Consider the following 16,588-nt stretch of genomic DNA (forward strand, 5'->3'; position numbering starts at 1 on the left):
GAGTAAAGTAGTATAATAGTTTGGATTTAAAATGTGCCCCATAGGCATGAGCTGGGCACTTGGTTGCCAGCTGATGGGCTTTTGGATCATGAGGGCTGTAATCTCACCAGAGAATTAATCCATGGATGGATTCATAATTTGATGGGATTATTGGGAGGTGATGGAAGCTTACAAAGTAAAGTTTGTTGAAGAGAGTATGTCATGGGGGCACAACTTTGGGGAATATATCTGGCTCCTCATCCCTTCCTCTCTGGATCTGGCTCTTTCTCTCTCTGCTTCCTGGTTGCCATAAAGTGATAACCTCTTTTGCCACATTCTCCAGATGCCATGATATTCTGCCTGACCTCAGGCTCATAGCAGCTGACCAGCTGATCATGGATTGAAAGCTCTTAAACCCTGAGCCAAAATAAATCTTTCTTCCTTTAAGGTGATTTTCTCAGCTATTTTGTTGCCGCAATGGAAAGCTAACACAAGAGTATGAAGCAGTCTAAGAACAGAACCCTGAGATATTCTGCTTTTAAGCCTTAAGCTATACTGTTCCAAGCCCTTGAAATGCATTGCAGTTAGTCCTGTATACCCACAGGTTTCACATTCTCAGATTCAACTAACCATTGATCCAAAATATTAAAAAAATTTTCTTGTATTTATTCCCTAAACAACACAACAATGATTTATATAGCATTTGCATTGTATTAGGTAGTATGAGTAGTCTAGAGATAATTTAAAGTATATAGGAGGATTGCATAGGTTAGATGCAAATGCCACACCATCTTTTAAAAGGAACTTGAGCATCTGGAGATTTTGGTGATTGTGGGAAGGATGATTGTACTTTAGTCCTTATAATAATATTTCAGTAACCATTTTGAAAATATAATAGAAATTTAGGAGCCAAACAATTTGAGGTTATACAAATATTTGAAAGTGAGGATGACTGACTCCAAGAATCCTGCTCTTTTGTACTCCACTATTGTATAAGTGATAGCTACACACTCTATAGACTAACATTATGTTTCCTGACTTTGTATTAGATTATATTCTCACTGAATATAAGGAAGTGGTGATGAGGAAAATTTCAAAATGTGACTCCAGTAGCTTCCAAGTCTTTGAAGAAGTGAATTATTGTATATGTGCATGTATCTGAATTGTCTACATTTCTTGCTGGCAGGATTCACAGAAAACATTGGACTTCTCCTGAACCTGCTTGAAAAACATGACCCTTGGCCAGCTTATGTGACATATACCTCTCCAATGGTGCAAAGACTCATTGAGAAAAGCAAAATGAAGGAACTGCAAGGCATACGTGCTTTTGAGGAAAAACAACAGGCACTGAGGCCAAACAAGTCTTCCAGCTGAAATGGAGAAATTCATCTAAGTCTTCTGGTGAAGGGTTGAAAGATGTGCTGTTAGATCCTATGCTGTCAATGTGGGGGCCTTACTCTGTATCAACCTTGGGTCCCACTGTTGTCCCAGAACCCAAGCACATACAAACAGATTCCAGAGAAAGTTCCACTGCAAACTATAACAAGATCATTTTCTCTCGAAAACCTATGATGAGGATGCTTCCCTACCAGGTCACTACAGTCCAGCAAGAAGAAACATGAAAATGTCTAACAAGGAGTCCCTGCAGCCATCCCTGAAGAATGTACTGCAATTAAGCTCCATTTGCCATAAATTTCACTACATCCTTTAAATCTGAAATTGCTCTTTTATATGCAGAGGCTGGTGGAGAGAAACCACATCAGAATATGGGCCATGGGTGGGTGGGTTCCTCCCTTCCATCACTGTAGTCTGCTGGGTTCAGCAGTGAAAGGTGCTAGTTTCTCCCACAGATGCTGAAGACTCAACTGTGGAAGTATTAGTCCAGGTCCAGGCAGAAGGGTAGAAATCATACCAGGTATTCTACTAGAGAGAACTTAATAGAAAGAATTATTAACCAGGTAACTAAAAAAGGCAGAAAGAAAATCCAAAGGTTTAAGTGGGGACAGTCCCTGCAAGAAGCAGTTATTCCTAAGGTGGAGGGAGCAAAGGGAAGTTAGCTACTTGGAGAAGGGGCATGTGGGCTGAAGCTCAGATTTTCTGACGTGAGGGAGTGAGGATGCTCAGCTAGTCCTAGTGGCTGTCTCTGATCCTCTGAAGGTTGGTATCCCAATTCCAAGAAGCAGAGCTCTTTTGGCTGGTGTCTCTGAGAGGACAAATGTAGAGCTGGTTCTGTGAATATTGGAAAACCCAAAAACTGGACTCAAGTTCTTCTGGAAGAAGTTGTCACTGCCTGGGTAAGCAAAAGGGGTTAGTAGGCAAGGCTGATAGGGACAAGAAGCTGACAAAAGGCAAACAGGATGCAATTCAGAAGCAAACAACCTGAAGAGTAGGCCCTTCCTCTTCCCTGTACCTGTGCAGGCTTCTGCCCGCTAGGGACAGAGTGTATCAGGGCAAAAAGCAGGAATGAGATTTTCAGACTCACAGCCCTAGCATCTCCAAACAGTATAAAAGGATGGATTTTGAAGCCAAAAGAGAAATAGCTTAGTAATCAGCATAGCGTGGTTCTGGTGCTCCACATGGCCTCTGAACCTAGTATTGAAGTGTTTTTCCCTGGAAGGTCTTACAAAATGGTAGTAGGGATGTCAGAGGGGCCTCTGCTGAGAAATGGAAGAGGTCCAACCCCTCTCTCCCCCATCCCCATTCTTCTTTCAGGTTTGCCTTATGGAGCACAGCTGGTTGGGAGGGAGAAGTTCCTGAGTTCCTGGCTGGACCCCAGTTGTTATTTGTCAGATGACTGCTAGAATTGGCCCACCCATGTTCTGAATTGGTCCCAAAGCAAGCAATGACGAACTGTCCTCTGTCTTTCAGTAGACAAACTGTCTTCAGACACATGAGGATTTTGTCAGGACAGAAATCAAACTGGTCTGTTGTGTGGCATTTAACTGCCGAGCATGGTTGACCTTACCTGAGTTTCTTGTTTGCACTGCAAGGCAGTTAATATCATTCAGCTTCCCCCTCAGAGGTGTACGGGACCTGATGCACTAATAGATGTAAGTGTCACTTGAAGAAGTTATATTTCTCCTACAATACATGTTTTCTATCCAAGAGTCTTATGTAAATGTTTAAAGTCAGATATGGGTGCGGCTTTGTAGAACTCATCTCTGGTTCCTGTGTGTTTGTGTTGGGACAGCTGGACAAATTAGGAGCTCTGGACTTGTTCCTGGGTTCCCAACCCTTGGTCAGAATGAATTCTTACAAAAAAAATAGGTGTTTCCAGATGAATCTCATGAATGTATTTTGTGTCTATGGAATATTTGTAGACCCGGAATCAGGTGATAAATTCCTCCAAGATTTAAAAAACCTTCTTTATCTCTTTACAGTTATTTATCCCTAACATATATTTGGGACAGTGTGGATTATACAATTGAGTGTTAGAGTTAATAGAGTTTGGGGAGTAGGATTATTTCTTCCAGTCCCTTTAAGGGCAGGGGAGAGTGGTAATTTACTGGTTTGCACTTTTTGTTTTCTTTAAAATTTCTAGGTATTTAGTAGAATTTACAAAAGTATGTGCTACAAATTCAAATAATTTTTTAATATATAGCATTATTTAGGTTAATCTAATTCTTAGCCTATTATAACAATACAGACATAAACCAAGGACATCATTCACACCTTATGCTCTATGAAATCTGCCTGCATTCTGTGGCTACAGTCTAGACACATTGCCTCTTGAGGCATCTTTAAGAGAGAAAAGCTATAATTCCTTTTGAAATAGGGAACTCCCAAACTGGGGCTCATGGGTCTCGCTAGCAAATGGTTCTGGCCAGCCATGACCACATTCACATGAGGACTGAGGAGGCTGCTGGGAAAGACTTCTCCTGGGAGATAAATAATCGGGTAAGACCAGCTGGATCCACTGATGAAACCTTGGTCACTGGGGGAGGAGGATGATCCTGAGTGACCCATGTTATCTGATGTTGAGATTTGTCTCCTGAGCCAAACTTTTCTGAGTGCTCTTGGGGGAGGGGGCAGTGAGTCAGTCTCTCACAGGGCTCTTTCACTAAAATCCTGGAAGACCCAGAAGTACTAAAGCAAAATGAAGGGGGAGCTTGTTGACCTCATAACCCACCATTTCATATGTCCCACTGCCCTAGTTGTGACATGAAATAGCCAGGTCTCATAGAGCCCAGTGAATAGTTGGCAGGGACAGCTTTGTTCCTGAGAATCACAGAGACATCTCTGGTGCTCCCTGAAATAGGCATGGAGCCCTTCCTGGGGCCTCTGCCCTTACACAAGCAGGCAAAGCATGCATGGAGTGGAATATGGATTATTCTCATGTAACCTCATCTGCCTGTCCAAGATTGAGAGGACTGGAGTATCTCAGGTTACCCTGAACATATTTAACTTCCATCTCAAAGAGAGAATTGGCTTTCTCTGATATCCACAGCCCACAGCCTTTTCTTATTTATGTCTTTTGCATATGGCATTTTCTGCTTGGCAGGAGAGCTACTCTAATAAGTCTCTCTGCCTTCGTAGGTTTATGAAATACCAGAATATGAGTTTTGTTAGCCTGTCTGTGTTTCTCTGTAACTAAGGCCCTGTTCTAACACATATCAAGCAGCTGTTTTGAACAGATTCTTTGGCTCTCTGTGCATAATATGGTATTTACCCATTTGCAAATTCCATGGTTGATGTTTGAACAGTTGATGTTTAACTTCAACAACTTGACTGAGCCTGTTGGTCATTCTCACTTTGTCCGGTCTGTTAGGATGTCAAACAGATCCACATTCCGCAAACTCCCTAGTGTGGCCTGAGATCATGTCTTGATGGAGATAAGGCCACTCAACAGATAAGACGCTACTGGAATCTTCATGGCAGTAACAGCATAAACAAAGGTACTGGTGCAGGTGTGGGTAAGCCAGATGTTTGAGGGTGGCCTGGGAGCCCTAAAACTTGGAATGGGAGGCTGGGGTGGGACTTAAACAGAAGTTATAGACTTTATTAGCAGTAAGTTTGGAGTCTTACAGAGATGAGATCAAATCCTACTCTTCATTTTGTTTGCCCCAAATCCTTATGTAGGAGGAGTTTATAGGCATAGGGAAAACAAAATGATTACCCTGAGGCAGAGGTTTTCATCCTTTGCCCTTGCTGGTGTTCCTTTTGGGGTAGCTGAGAAGTAACACGAAGCAGGGGGCACAGCACAGGACAGAGTCCGACTAGGGCCTGGTAATGCATCCATGGATACAGAGCTAGGAGTAGAAGTTTGAGCACATGATTGTGTCAACAGTGGCTGTAAAAAGATTGCAAAACTGCCTTGTAAGCTATATGAGTGCATACCATGTTAGGCTTTACCATGTTCTGAGTCATTCCATCCTAGGAATCCGCACATTTCCAGACCAAAGGGCTGGAGCCTGGACATTGTCAGAGCCAGATAAGAAAAGACAGCCTATAAAACCTGGGGAGAAGGAGTTGGGAAAGAAGTAAACAGTGCCCTGAGATTTACTGTGATCTGATGTTGTCTGAGCCCAGACTGAAGCTCAGGATTTCTGGATTTCTTTTGGCCAAGAAATCAGGAAAAATTTCCTTTTCCTCTTTCTCTCCTTGTTTCCCATTACATTACCCAAGGTCTCAACCAGCTACTTAGGTACTTGGAAATCACAGGAGGATTTCTTAAACTTGTAGGGCATGGCTGGACTGGGCATGAACATGTATGAGGTGTTCCTTGGGATGTGTTGTGCAGAGCCAGAAGGTGATGCGAGAGTACCCCCCACTACTACCCCCATTCTTGGTCCTGGCCATGACCTGATTTCTCCATGGGGCAAGGCAGAAGATAAAGATGAGGAGCTATCTCCCTGTTGACACACAGAGCCAGATAGCAGCATGAAAAAGACTTTGAACTTGGTGTTCAGACCTTATCTCTTCTCTGACTTGCCATATTCTAGGGCCAATAAAAATTCCTATCCTACATTATGCTTTCTAGAGAGCATGAATTGCGGGGGCCTAGCAAAGGTCGAAGTATCCATTCATTTCCTTTCTAGATTCAATGGTCCAGCCACCTAGACTATTCCATGAGTTTTGGTAGACAAAAGGTGGTGAGGAGCCATGATACTTCAGGCAAGTTAGAGACCCGACTTCTGGGATCACTTTTGCACATACACCATGCAGGAGGATTTTTGTGGAGAGCAAAGTCAGGACAAGGGCAAGTTACAGCTGAAGGGAAGTTGGCCTGAATATATGCAGCTCCTCTCCCACACTTTTGGAGCTTGTCCATGTCCATTTTACTACCCAGAGACTTAGGGCCATGCTCACCTAGCTGACTACGTAATTCCTGAATTAGGGGAACCCCTTTAGGATTGGAACTCAGGCCCCTCAACTCCAACTGCAGGCTGCTGTTTCTATATTCAGACCTCCTCCTCTTCTAGATTTTATCAGTGACAATCCTGCTGGTGTCTAAGCAGGGCATACGTGTTCTGTGTGTGGCTGCTGGTGCAAGGGTCAGCAGTGAATTAGCTTCAGTAGAGACCCCTCTTCACACAGTTACTTTGCTCTGTGTCCCTGGACCTGCAGGTGTGGGATAGTGAGGCTAAATGCTGTAAACCTGGGCAACAAGGCTGGTCACATTCACTGGCACTTCACCAAAGCCCGTCTATGTCTGGCACAGGCTTCGTGCTCAAGTATTTACTGAGCAAATGATTTATGAGAGCAACTCCTAATGTCCAAAGCAAAACGCACTGGGAAGAGGTGGTTTCTTTCCTAATGTCAGGGGCTGGAAAACCATTTGGCTGTTGTATAAATTTTGAGACACTGAGTACATAGCCTTGCCCTGAAGATTCCTTCTAGTTGTGACAATATGATTCAAATACAATATCCACTGGGCACCTTTTATGTGCCCTTTCTTGTAGGATATCAGAAGGATAGAAGGAACTAGAGGCATAATCTCATAAAACTGATCTTTAGTTTTTCTATTCTTTTAAATGGCCAATCCATACCCACCTAAAAGAATTCCAAGTTATTCTTTCTGTAGTCTTTATCAGAAGGGGCATAATTTCACAGCCCTAACTTGTTCTTTTGTTCTGGTATTTGCAGCATGTTGACAGGCATCCATCAAATATACACTGAATGCTTGCTTGTGTCAGGCAGCATGCTTGAGGCCCCGTCATGGACATGGGAGACATAGGTTTATATTTTGGCAGTGGGGACATCATACAAGCACACTATTGGTACATAGTTGTGATATATATTATGCAGAAACCTGAGGCTCTGTGAGAGTATATTTGTGTTAGACTCATGACCTGCTCTCTCAGATTCATGAAAAGGGGATTACGGATGGAGGCAGGATTAGTATCAGGACAGCTGCTCATAAAAGAGAGTGAGGTCATGGCAAATTTTTGGCCAAGTTGAGTTTTAGTGGCCTGGTGAGTTTTTAAAACTTCTGCAAAGCTGCCGTTAGTTATATTCAGCCCCAACTTACATGTTTGTTTCTGTAGCACCATGGAGTTGATCCCTAGCTTGAGCTGGCTTTAGGTGAGGGCATCTTGCTCTACACTCTGGTGACAACTTAGAGGAAGTGCCAAATGTTTGCACACTGTTCCAGAGCCATTACTTTCTGCTTCCCTTTCTGTCCTGGAATCCTGGGCTGGGTGGCTACAAAGGAGACCTTGAGGTCCCTTTAATGTCCTCTTTAGTCCTGGGACAGATGCCATCAGCATTCAGCATCCAGCTGAGCCCCACCTCAATTCTCTGATCCTCTAGAACAAAAAGACCAGTCTGTCTTCCATTTCTTCTCCACAACAGTCAGCTCCTGTTTTTTACTTTCTTTTTCAGGTTTTTGTAGGCTCTCTAGACTAGGGTATGGGGTGCATTTAAACATTGATATTACTTTTTATCTCCTTCTTCCTCTGGTTATATCCATTTAGTTCCTCCCTTTCTTTTTCTTGCTCCCTCACTTCCTTCCTACTCTTCTTCTTTCACTCTCTTCTTTGTTTCCTTCCCACTTTTTGCTGTCTTTTCTAACTTTTGATCTCTGTTGATTAATTTTTGTAATTGCAAAATTAAATGATATTTTTTGTAAGTAACTTAGGTTTGCTTGAAGTATAAGTGTCCAAAATGTCCCCAATTCTCTAAACTTTAGGATGAGCATGTTCCTTTAATACTCAGATACCAAGAGCAGGAGGCTTCATTCTGAGGACAACAGGAAGTTCCCAAGTACCTCCTGGAAAGCTCTGAAGAATGCTTGCATATTTCACACATCCATCCTACTGGTGGCCTGTCCCCTTGGCCATCTATCTCATTCCAGAAACAGATGCTTCAGGATCCCAATTCATTGCTGTCTTGATCTACCTCAACATAGCCATAGGATCCTCTGTAGCTTCTCAAAGCACAGATTGTAACAGCCAAGAAATCTGCTCTAAAGTCTTTGGGAGAAGCACAATAAATTACATTTGCTACCAGAAGTGGCTACTCTTGGGGTGGAAGGACAATCTAAATTTGATTTCTGTTTCCTGGTGAAGGTTAGCTCTACCCCTGACATAGATCTCAGTGGACTTGTATTAGTTTGATGTCTATACAGTTCCCCTTTCATCCTCGAGATGTTTGAGCTACCTCCATCTTACTTTACCTTGTTGACAGCTTTTCTATTTTCTTGATCATGGACAAATTCACTGGGAACACTGACTGCTTCATTAATGAGATATATTTAGTTCTCTTGTCTTGGAAAAGACAATCATGGTATTCAACAGGCTGTCTCCTTTTGCCTGCCTTGTTCAGTCTGGAATAACAGTACAGCTGGGGCTTCAAAATCATTTAGCAGAGCTGAGGAGTCTTATCTGGTCTTCTCCAGGGTTCTACCACCAGAATTTGGAAAGTTGTACCTTCTGGCCTATAGGTAGCTCAGACAGGCACACATAGTATCTCTACCCCTACCCCACCATCACCACTACCTCCATCTGCATCTCCATCACTGCCAGGGCAGGAGCCTCCATCCTGCATGACCATTACCACCACCAGTATTGCCACCATCAACAATACCTCCACTTTCACCACCACCACCACGACCTCCATCTCCATCACCATCACCAGGACCACTACCTTCAGTACTACCACTATTTCCACCACCACTTCCACCTTCATCCTTATATCTTCACCTTTACCACCACTGCCACCACCACCACTACTGCGTCATCCTCCACCACCACCACCTGTACCACTTCTGTTAGCTGCTAAGAAGATAATTTGGGGGGCAATCACCTATGCTTGTGGTGGGTTAGGAAGCTATTGCCCCTTTAAATGATTGTTTAATGCTCATTCAAAGTGTTTTTGTTGATTTGTTTCAGATAAAGCCCTCCAGAGAAACTTACAAGGCACCAGCCAAAATTTCGGAGTCACTGTGATGCACTCTTTTTAGATGACCTAGAGTAAACTTTGCTTATTACAATACTAATTCCCTGGAGACATTCTTATCTGCCACTTTGTAAAACCTAAAATGTATGACCTTGAATGCAGCATGCTCAGAAGTGTGTCCACCTCTATGTATGAAGATAAATCTTTCCTACAGAAATATGTGTATTGTTTCCTCAATAAAACCTTATTTTCTTTGGATAGGGGCACTGCTTTGAGATTGATCTCTAATGTTCTTGCTGTGGCTAATAAACCTTTTGTTATTCTTTTTATCTCCTGGTTGTGCTTATTGACTTTGCACTCACCATTGCTACACTTTCACTTTCATTTCCACCTGCACTTCTGTCACTACTCCATGGCCTTTGTCACTTTTACCATCCCCACCAGGGTGCCCGCCATCACCATTATCACCATCACATCTCCTTCACCTTTGCCATGCCATAGCCATACCACCAGCATCAGTGAAAGAAACTGATGACAGTGCAACTTTTACATTTTAAGAGTTTTTTTTCTAAAACAGCAAATGCACAATTGCAATAAAAGATTTGTTTTACATCACCTAACAGAACAATTCATATCTCCATGGGAGGCATCTACATTTAGGTTATTTCACTGACTTTGAACATGCTAAAATAATTCCTTATTTCCACAAAAATACACACTGTCCAAAGTGGTTCCTCTCAGAACAAAAGAAAAATTTGACTAAGATGAATGTTGAGTTTCTAGACTGTAAAGTTGGAATTCTTTCCTTTAAGTTTTTGGCTCCTTTGTTGAAGACCAAATAGCTGAATGTGTCTAGGGATATTCTGTATCCTCTATTCTGTTCCATTGATCCCCATATTTGTTTTTGTGCCAGTACCATGCCATTTTTTTTTTACTGCTGCTTTGTAGTATAACTTGAAGTCAGGTATTATGTTCCCTCTTGCTTTGGTCTTGTTGCCTGGGATTGCTGGGCTATTCTGGGTCTCTTCCAGCCTATTCAACAAATGGTGCAGGGAAAATTGGCTATTTGCAGAAAATTGAAGACCCATATTTTTTACCATTCACTGAACTAAAATTAAAATGGACTAAAGATATAAACATTGAAACAGGAACAATGAACCTACCAGAAGATAAAATGGATAAAATACTTGTAGGAAGGACTTTCAGAACTCTAGCTGCAGAAGAAATTACAGCAAGAATCAACAAATGGGATTTAAAAGCTTCTACACAGCAAAGGAAATAATTAGTAAAAAGACAACCTACAGAATGGGAAAAATATTTGTCCAGCTATTCCTCTGGTGGAGGAATATTTAGAATGTGTATCTAGAATATATAAATCTAGAATATATAAAGAACTCAAGAAATTAGTGCCCCCCAAATAAAAGACCCAATCAAGAAAAAGGCAAGTGAAAGGAATAGACACTTCTCCGATGAAGTACAAATGGCCAACAGACATATAAAAAAATGTTCAACATTTCTGGTTATTGTGTAGAAATGTAAATTAAAACAATGCTAAGATTTTATCTTGCACTAGAAAGAATGGCAATCATCAAAAAGTCAAAGAATAACAAATGATAGCATGACTGTGGTGAAAAAGAAACTCTCCTACGTTGTTGGTGGTAATGTAAACTAGTATAATCACTATGGAAATCAGTATGGAGAGTTCTCAGAGAACTAAAATTAGAAATTTCATTTCACTTTATTTCTTTCCAAAGAGCTAAAGACATCATATGTGCAAGCATGTCAATCTTTATAAGTAGAACAATTCATAATAGCTAATCCTGGAAGCAGCCTGTATGCTCATCAGCAGATGAATGAATAAAGAAAATGTGGTAGCTATACATAATGGAATGCTACTTGGCATAAGAAAGATAAATTTGAGACATTTGTATGAAAACCAATGCACCTGGAAAATATAGTGTTGAGTGGAAAACGTCAGATGCACAAGCTTACATACTGTATGTTATCTCTCATTTTAATAAGGCAAAATAAAAACAAACAGCAAAATACAGGATAGGTAGAAGGAAAGAAGGAGATAGATCTTTTGCAAGTGGGAAGAGTTCTAGGAGATTGAGGGTGAGGGGAGGAAAGGGAAGTAAAAAGATTCAAGATGTGTCAGGTACCAAATATCCACAATGAATGCAAACATATGTCCTAAACATGAACTAAAATAATAACAATAATAATGAAAATGGGGAAATGGGATTTAAAGATGGAAGGAGGGAGGTGGATGGGAAGGGAAAGGAGATTTAAAAAGAATTAACCTGTGTTCTGTTCATGCACCTACTCCTTAAGATGAATGTAAACTTCATGTGCTTCAAATATATACTAATAAAATAAAAAATAGAGATTTCAAAAAAGGAAATCATTTGAATTCTTAATTTTAGGCCTACAGATCAAAGAACCTACAAATGGAATGCAGGAGTTCATGAATTTAAAAATTACAGCTTTATTTTCAGTAGCTCTCACAGATTTTTTGCATTTCCTTCATACTTAGACTCTGTAACACAAATATTTTGATATCACAAAATAGTTGTATACCTTAAGATATTTTTGTTCATTGCTTTATGAATTCACAGTAGTCATTAGATTTGGTGCTATATCTGATTATTTAACATGTTACAGAAAACACACTATATTTAGCACATCTGTTTAAAAAAACTTTAGTTTTAATAAAACTGATTTTCATTTTTAGTCTTAGACATTTTATTTTAAACAAATCTGTTAAGAGCCTCAAACATAAGCTCAGTTTCCTCCACTTTTAACACCTTTTAGGCCATGTTTTTATGGAACATTTAAAGTAAATAATGAAAGATTCTCCATCTTGACATCTATTCCAAGAAATAATCTTAGTTTACAAGGATCAAGTTTACATGCTTGGCATATATACTTTTGAGTTCTTTAATTCAATGCAAATACACATTTAATGTATATATAATATACACTTACAGTAGCACCCACAGACTTATTTTTATTTTTTATTTTTTGGTACCAGGGATCGAACTCAGGACCTTATATTTGCCAGGCAGGCACCAGAACCACTGAGCTAAATCCCTGGCCCCATGTGCTTTGTTTTTTGCACTTAACATCTCTTCCAGTTGAGGAAAAATTGCCTTCGTTCTTTTGGATTGTTGCAAGATGCTAGAGTTTAGGTAGTCAGATTGGTTTCAATTTCTCTCTTGCAAAAACTGCTGCAGTGGATCTTACTCTTGCCACAGATAACAATTTATCTTCTCATGGCACTGGCTTGAGTGTCTTAGCAGCTTTCTAGGGTCTATTCCTGAGGAAGTTGAGATGAGTTGGATATGGTGTATGGGCGTTTATATTTGAGCTTCTTTTCCTGTAGGGTCTAGAGAAATATATGTGCCTGGAGGTGGGATAGTCCTACCCTCTACAATGCTCACAACAGGATAATCAGAGATCCAGGTACTCCAGTAACCTCAAAACATCAATCATGTTTCAAATCATGCTTTTGCAAAGATGGAATCTCACAAACATTCCTTTTGCTTGTCTCTGTTAACAAAACAATGTCCTCAAAGCCAACAGATAGAGATCTAAGTCATTCTTTTAAACAGCGGAGTAATGTCTCACAATAATCAATGCTTCCTCATTGATTTGATTATTTAACTTTCTAAAATTTCAAATCTTGCAGCACTGGTGTGATTTTTGGCCTCATTTTCCCTTAGACTTGGCTCAGTGTAACAAAGCCTTTCTCATCTGGTCTGGCAGCTATAATACCATAGACTCTATTTCTCACAGAGCCACACGTTGGGAAGTCTAATATCAAGGTACTGGCAGATTTGATCTCCTGAAGGCCCACTTCCTGATTCACAGATGACGCCGTCTTGCTGTCTTTACATGGTAAAGGGACTAATGAGCTCCCAGCAGCCTCTTTTATAAAGGCATTAATCCCTTTCATAAGAGTTCTGCACCATGACTTAATCACCTCCCAGGGGCCCTACCTCCTGATACCATCACCTAGCAGGTTAGAACTTCAGAATATGGATATTTTGGGGTCACAGCATTCAGATTATAGCAATGCCTTGCACAGCTGTTCCTTGGTATCTGCAAGGCATTCTTTCCAGGATTCAGCCCTGACCCCGCAGGGTACCAAAATCTGCACATGTTCAAGTCCTTATATCAAATGTACAGTATTTGCATGTAATTTATGTAATCTTTCTGTAGACTTTAAATCATCTTTAGATTACTTTTTTCACCTAAAGTAACAATGTAAATGCTGTGTAAATAGTTATTATTCTGTACTGTTCAGTCTGTGCACATTTAATATGGATTCAGTGCTTTTTTCCCCAGAATATTTTTCTACCCACAATTTGCTCAATAACAAGAGGGCTGATTGTGTTTATAGGACATACACACGTCTAGTGTTTTCTCTTACCTCTCTTGAGGCCTGAGGTGCTCTCAGACGAAGGGGACCTAGGTCAGGAGATGGTCTTAGGCTCACACAGCAGAGAAACTGCACCTTTCTCCTAGGCCTTAACTTTCCTCACCAGCCAGTTACGGCATCTTCTTGGGGACAGTGACACCCTCAATACACAACACAATACTTGCTCTGGATCAGCCTCAAGTTGACAGCTTAGCCATGTGTGGGTGGCACACACCTGTAATCCCAGTAATGATGGAGGCTGAGGCAGGAGGATTACAAGTTCAAGCCCAGCCTGACTTAGTGATACCCTGTCTCAATATAAACAATTAATAAAAAAAGAGGTTGGGGATATGACTTAGTGCAAAGGCCCTGAGTTCAGTCCTCAGTTCCATTGGAAAAAAATTGGCAGCTCACAGCAACTCCAAGGAGGGCATGGTGCAGCCACTTGCTCAAGGATATGTGTGTCTGGCAAACAACCATGGAATTCTGCCTCAATTAGAACCAGAACTCACATTTATTGGTGTGTGTCTTAGTTACTTTTCTCATTGCTGAGACAAAATAACCCAACACCCAAAGTTAAAAGAGGAAAGGTTTATTATAGCTCACAGTTTGTGGAGATTTCAGTTCACAGTTGGCTGGATCCAGGGCAGAATGGCATGGTAGAGGGGTATCACAGAGGAGAAATAGTTCATGGCAGGTTGAAGGTAGCAAGGCAGTGAAGTAGTGAAGCAGCAAGCAATGGTTGCATTTCTCTTTCTGTCCCATATATTTTATCCAGGCTATACGCCCTTAGGGCACTCACACCCACAGTGGGCCTTCCCATTATCCACACCCAGACATATGCCAAACCAATCAGTGTGATTTAGTCATCATACACCCTTAATCCTAGCATCACATGTTCTAGATACAGCCACTTTTGAAAAGCCCCACCTATGACTGCATGAGGCTTTGGAGGCACACCTGGACACAATCCATAACTGTGTGCCAATAGCCTGGAAACTATCTGTGGCTCAGCCTGGAGTTCGGTCAGCATATTGTGTTTGGCAGATAGAAGTTTGGGTAATGAATCTGGGAGGAACTCTGCTGTGAATCCGAGGACTGTTAGGAGGTCATGCCAGGTGGAGTTGCAAAAGTCCTAAACAGTGCTTCACTTTCTGCAGCCAGGTGATGATTTCTTGGCCAGCTGGGATGGACCTGAGCTCACACACCATCACTGCAGTATTAGAGTATTTTGAATTTTACTGTGTACATATTTGAGGAGTCACATTTTTGCCCACCTGCTGAAAAATTGTCTCAACAAACATACAAATCTACAGTGATCATCTGGCAAATAGTACTCCTTGGAGTTGTACAGTTACATCACCTGAGCAACTATGCCACAACTCTGGGAGGAAGTACTGCTTTGCACCTGTACCTGAAAGGTAAATAGAATTTCTCCTGGTGTGTGTGCATGTGTCATATAGAGGGCATTACATTTAAAAAACAAAACAAAACTAAAAGTGTAATGTTGAAGGTGAGGAGGTAGTGTTATATTTTTTTAAAAATACATCTGCCAATTCTTTGATACTCCTCCCTTCAAGAGGTGGAGCTTAATTTCCTTCCCCTTGAGTGTGGCCTGAACTGAGTAACTTTCTTCTGTTGCGGAGAAGATGGCAGGAGGAATGGTCTGTTATTTCTCAGATTAGGTTAGGAAGAGACTGTGAGTTTCATCTTGGGTACTCACTGCCTTACTAGGATCACCTGCTGTGGGGGAAGCAAGCTGACATGTCATATTAGTAACCCTGGAGAGAGGCTAACCTAAGGAGGAACCAAAGTTTCCTGCCAACAGCCATGTTGTGAGCCCAACAGCAGATTCTCAGCCCCTTCAGATGATGACGGCAGCCCTGAAGGACAACTCTGCAGACTCATGAGAGACCCTGAGGCAGAACCACTCAGTAACACTGCTCCCCAGTCCCTCACCACTAGAAACTCTGAGATAATAAATGTTTGCTGTTTTATGTTTCTAAATTTCAGAGTAATCAGTTAAATAGCAATAGATAACAAATTCAGGTGGGAAGTGGGGTCAGCTCATTCAAGACATTAAAAGGAGTTTGGAGTGGCCTAGTGGAAGCTGTGACTTTCAAACTTCAGAGTTCTTATGAACTGACTGATGCATATGCCCCAAATGCAGATTTCTGGGGCTCACTCTCTGAAAGCCGATTTTCATTTTAAACATGCATTTCAGGTGGTTCCAAATGCAGCTCACCCACAGAACATATTTTGAGAAACCTTGGCATAGGAGAGTTGGTAGCTGGATGACCCAGGATGAGGCTGGAAGCTAGCAGAGGTCTATTAAAAAACCAAAAGACAGGTCGCACAGAACACGCCGAATCAGCCCGCTGCAGACAGGCAGGTCTGCCCACGCCCTACCGAGGTCCCCGGTCACGCGGAATACGCCGAATCACCCCGCTACAGACAGGCAGCCACCTGATTCCACACTACAAAGACACAGAGGACACCAGACCACCAGACCAAGGTACTGAGTCCCACTGTTCCAGGCCCAGAGGTAGGGGTTTCTGAGCCGTCGTCCCACTGCTCCTGGTCCAGAGGAAGGGGCTTCCCAGTCACGATCCCTCCCGCTGCTCCCAGCCCAGAGGAAAGGGCTTCTGGGCCACCATCCCACTGCTCCTGGTCCAGAGGAAGGGGTTTCCCGGCCACCATCCCTCCGGCTGCTCCCAGACCACAGGAAAGGGCTTTTGGGTCACCATCCCTACCGCTGCTCCCGGCCCCTGTCCCACCTCATCCAGCTCAGAGGAGGTAATCCATGCAGGCACTAACAGCCCCTTGCTCCAGTCGAAATGAGAAAAC

At 42.0% G+C, this 16,588-nt stretch overlaps 2 protein-coding genes across 2 annotated transcripts in view; both read left to right on the forward strand.

Moving 5' to 3' along the window:
* The window catches only part of Tvp23c (trans-golgi network vesicle protein 23 homolog C), a 113,474-nt gene extending 112,126 nt beyond the window's left edge, over positions 1-1,348 (forward strand). Inside the window, exon 7 of the mRNA XM_087204349.1 lies at positions 1,166-1,348. Coding sequence (XP_087060475.1) covers positions 1,166-1,195 — 30 coding nt within the window. The 3' untranslated portion in view covers positions 1,196-1,348. The remainder of the gene's footprint in view (positions 1-1,165) is intronic.
* Positions 1-9,647, forward strand: part of Cdrt4 (CMT1A duplicated region transcript 4) — a 30,558-nt gene extending 20,911 nt beyond the window's left edge. The window contains 3 exon segments of the mRNA XM_021248993.2: positions 1,166-1,339; positions 1,342-4,874; positions 9,312-9,647. Coding sequence (XP_021104652.2) covers positions 1,166-1,339; positions 1,342-1,601 — 434 coding nt within the window. The 3' untranslated portion in view covers positions 1,602-4,874; positions 9,312-9,647.
* Positions 9,648-16,588: the final 6,941 nt, after the last annotated feature.

This window comes from Heterocephalus glaber, unplaced genomic scaffold, assembly GCF_053883595.1.
Source record: "Heterocephalus glaber isolate CG9 unplaced genomic scaffold, H.glaber_assembly_v1.0 deba00000474, whole genome shotgun sequence".
Taxonomy (NCBI): domain Eukaryota; kingdom Metazoa; phylum Chordata; class Mammalia; order Rodentia; family Bathyergidae; genus Heterocephalus; species Heterocephalus glaber.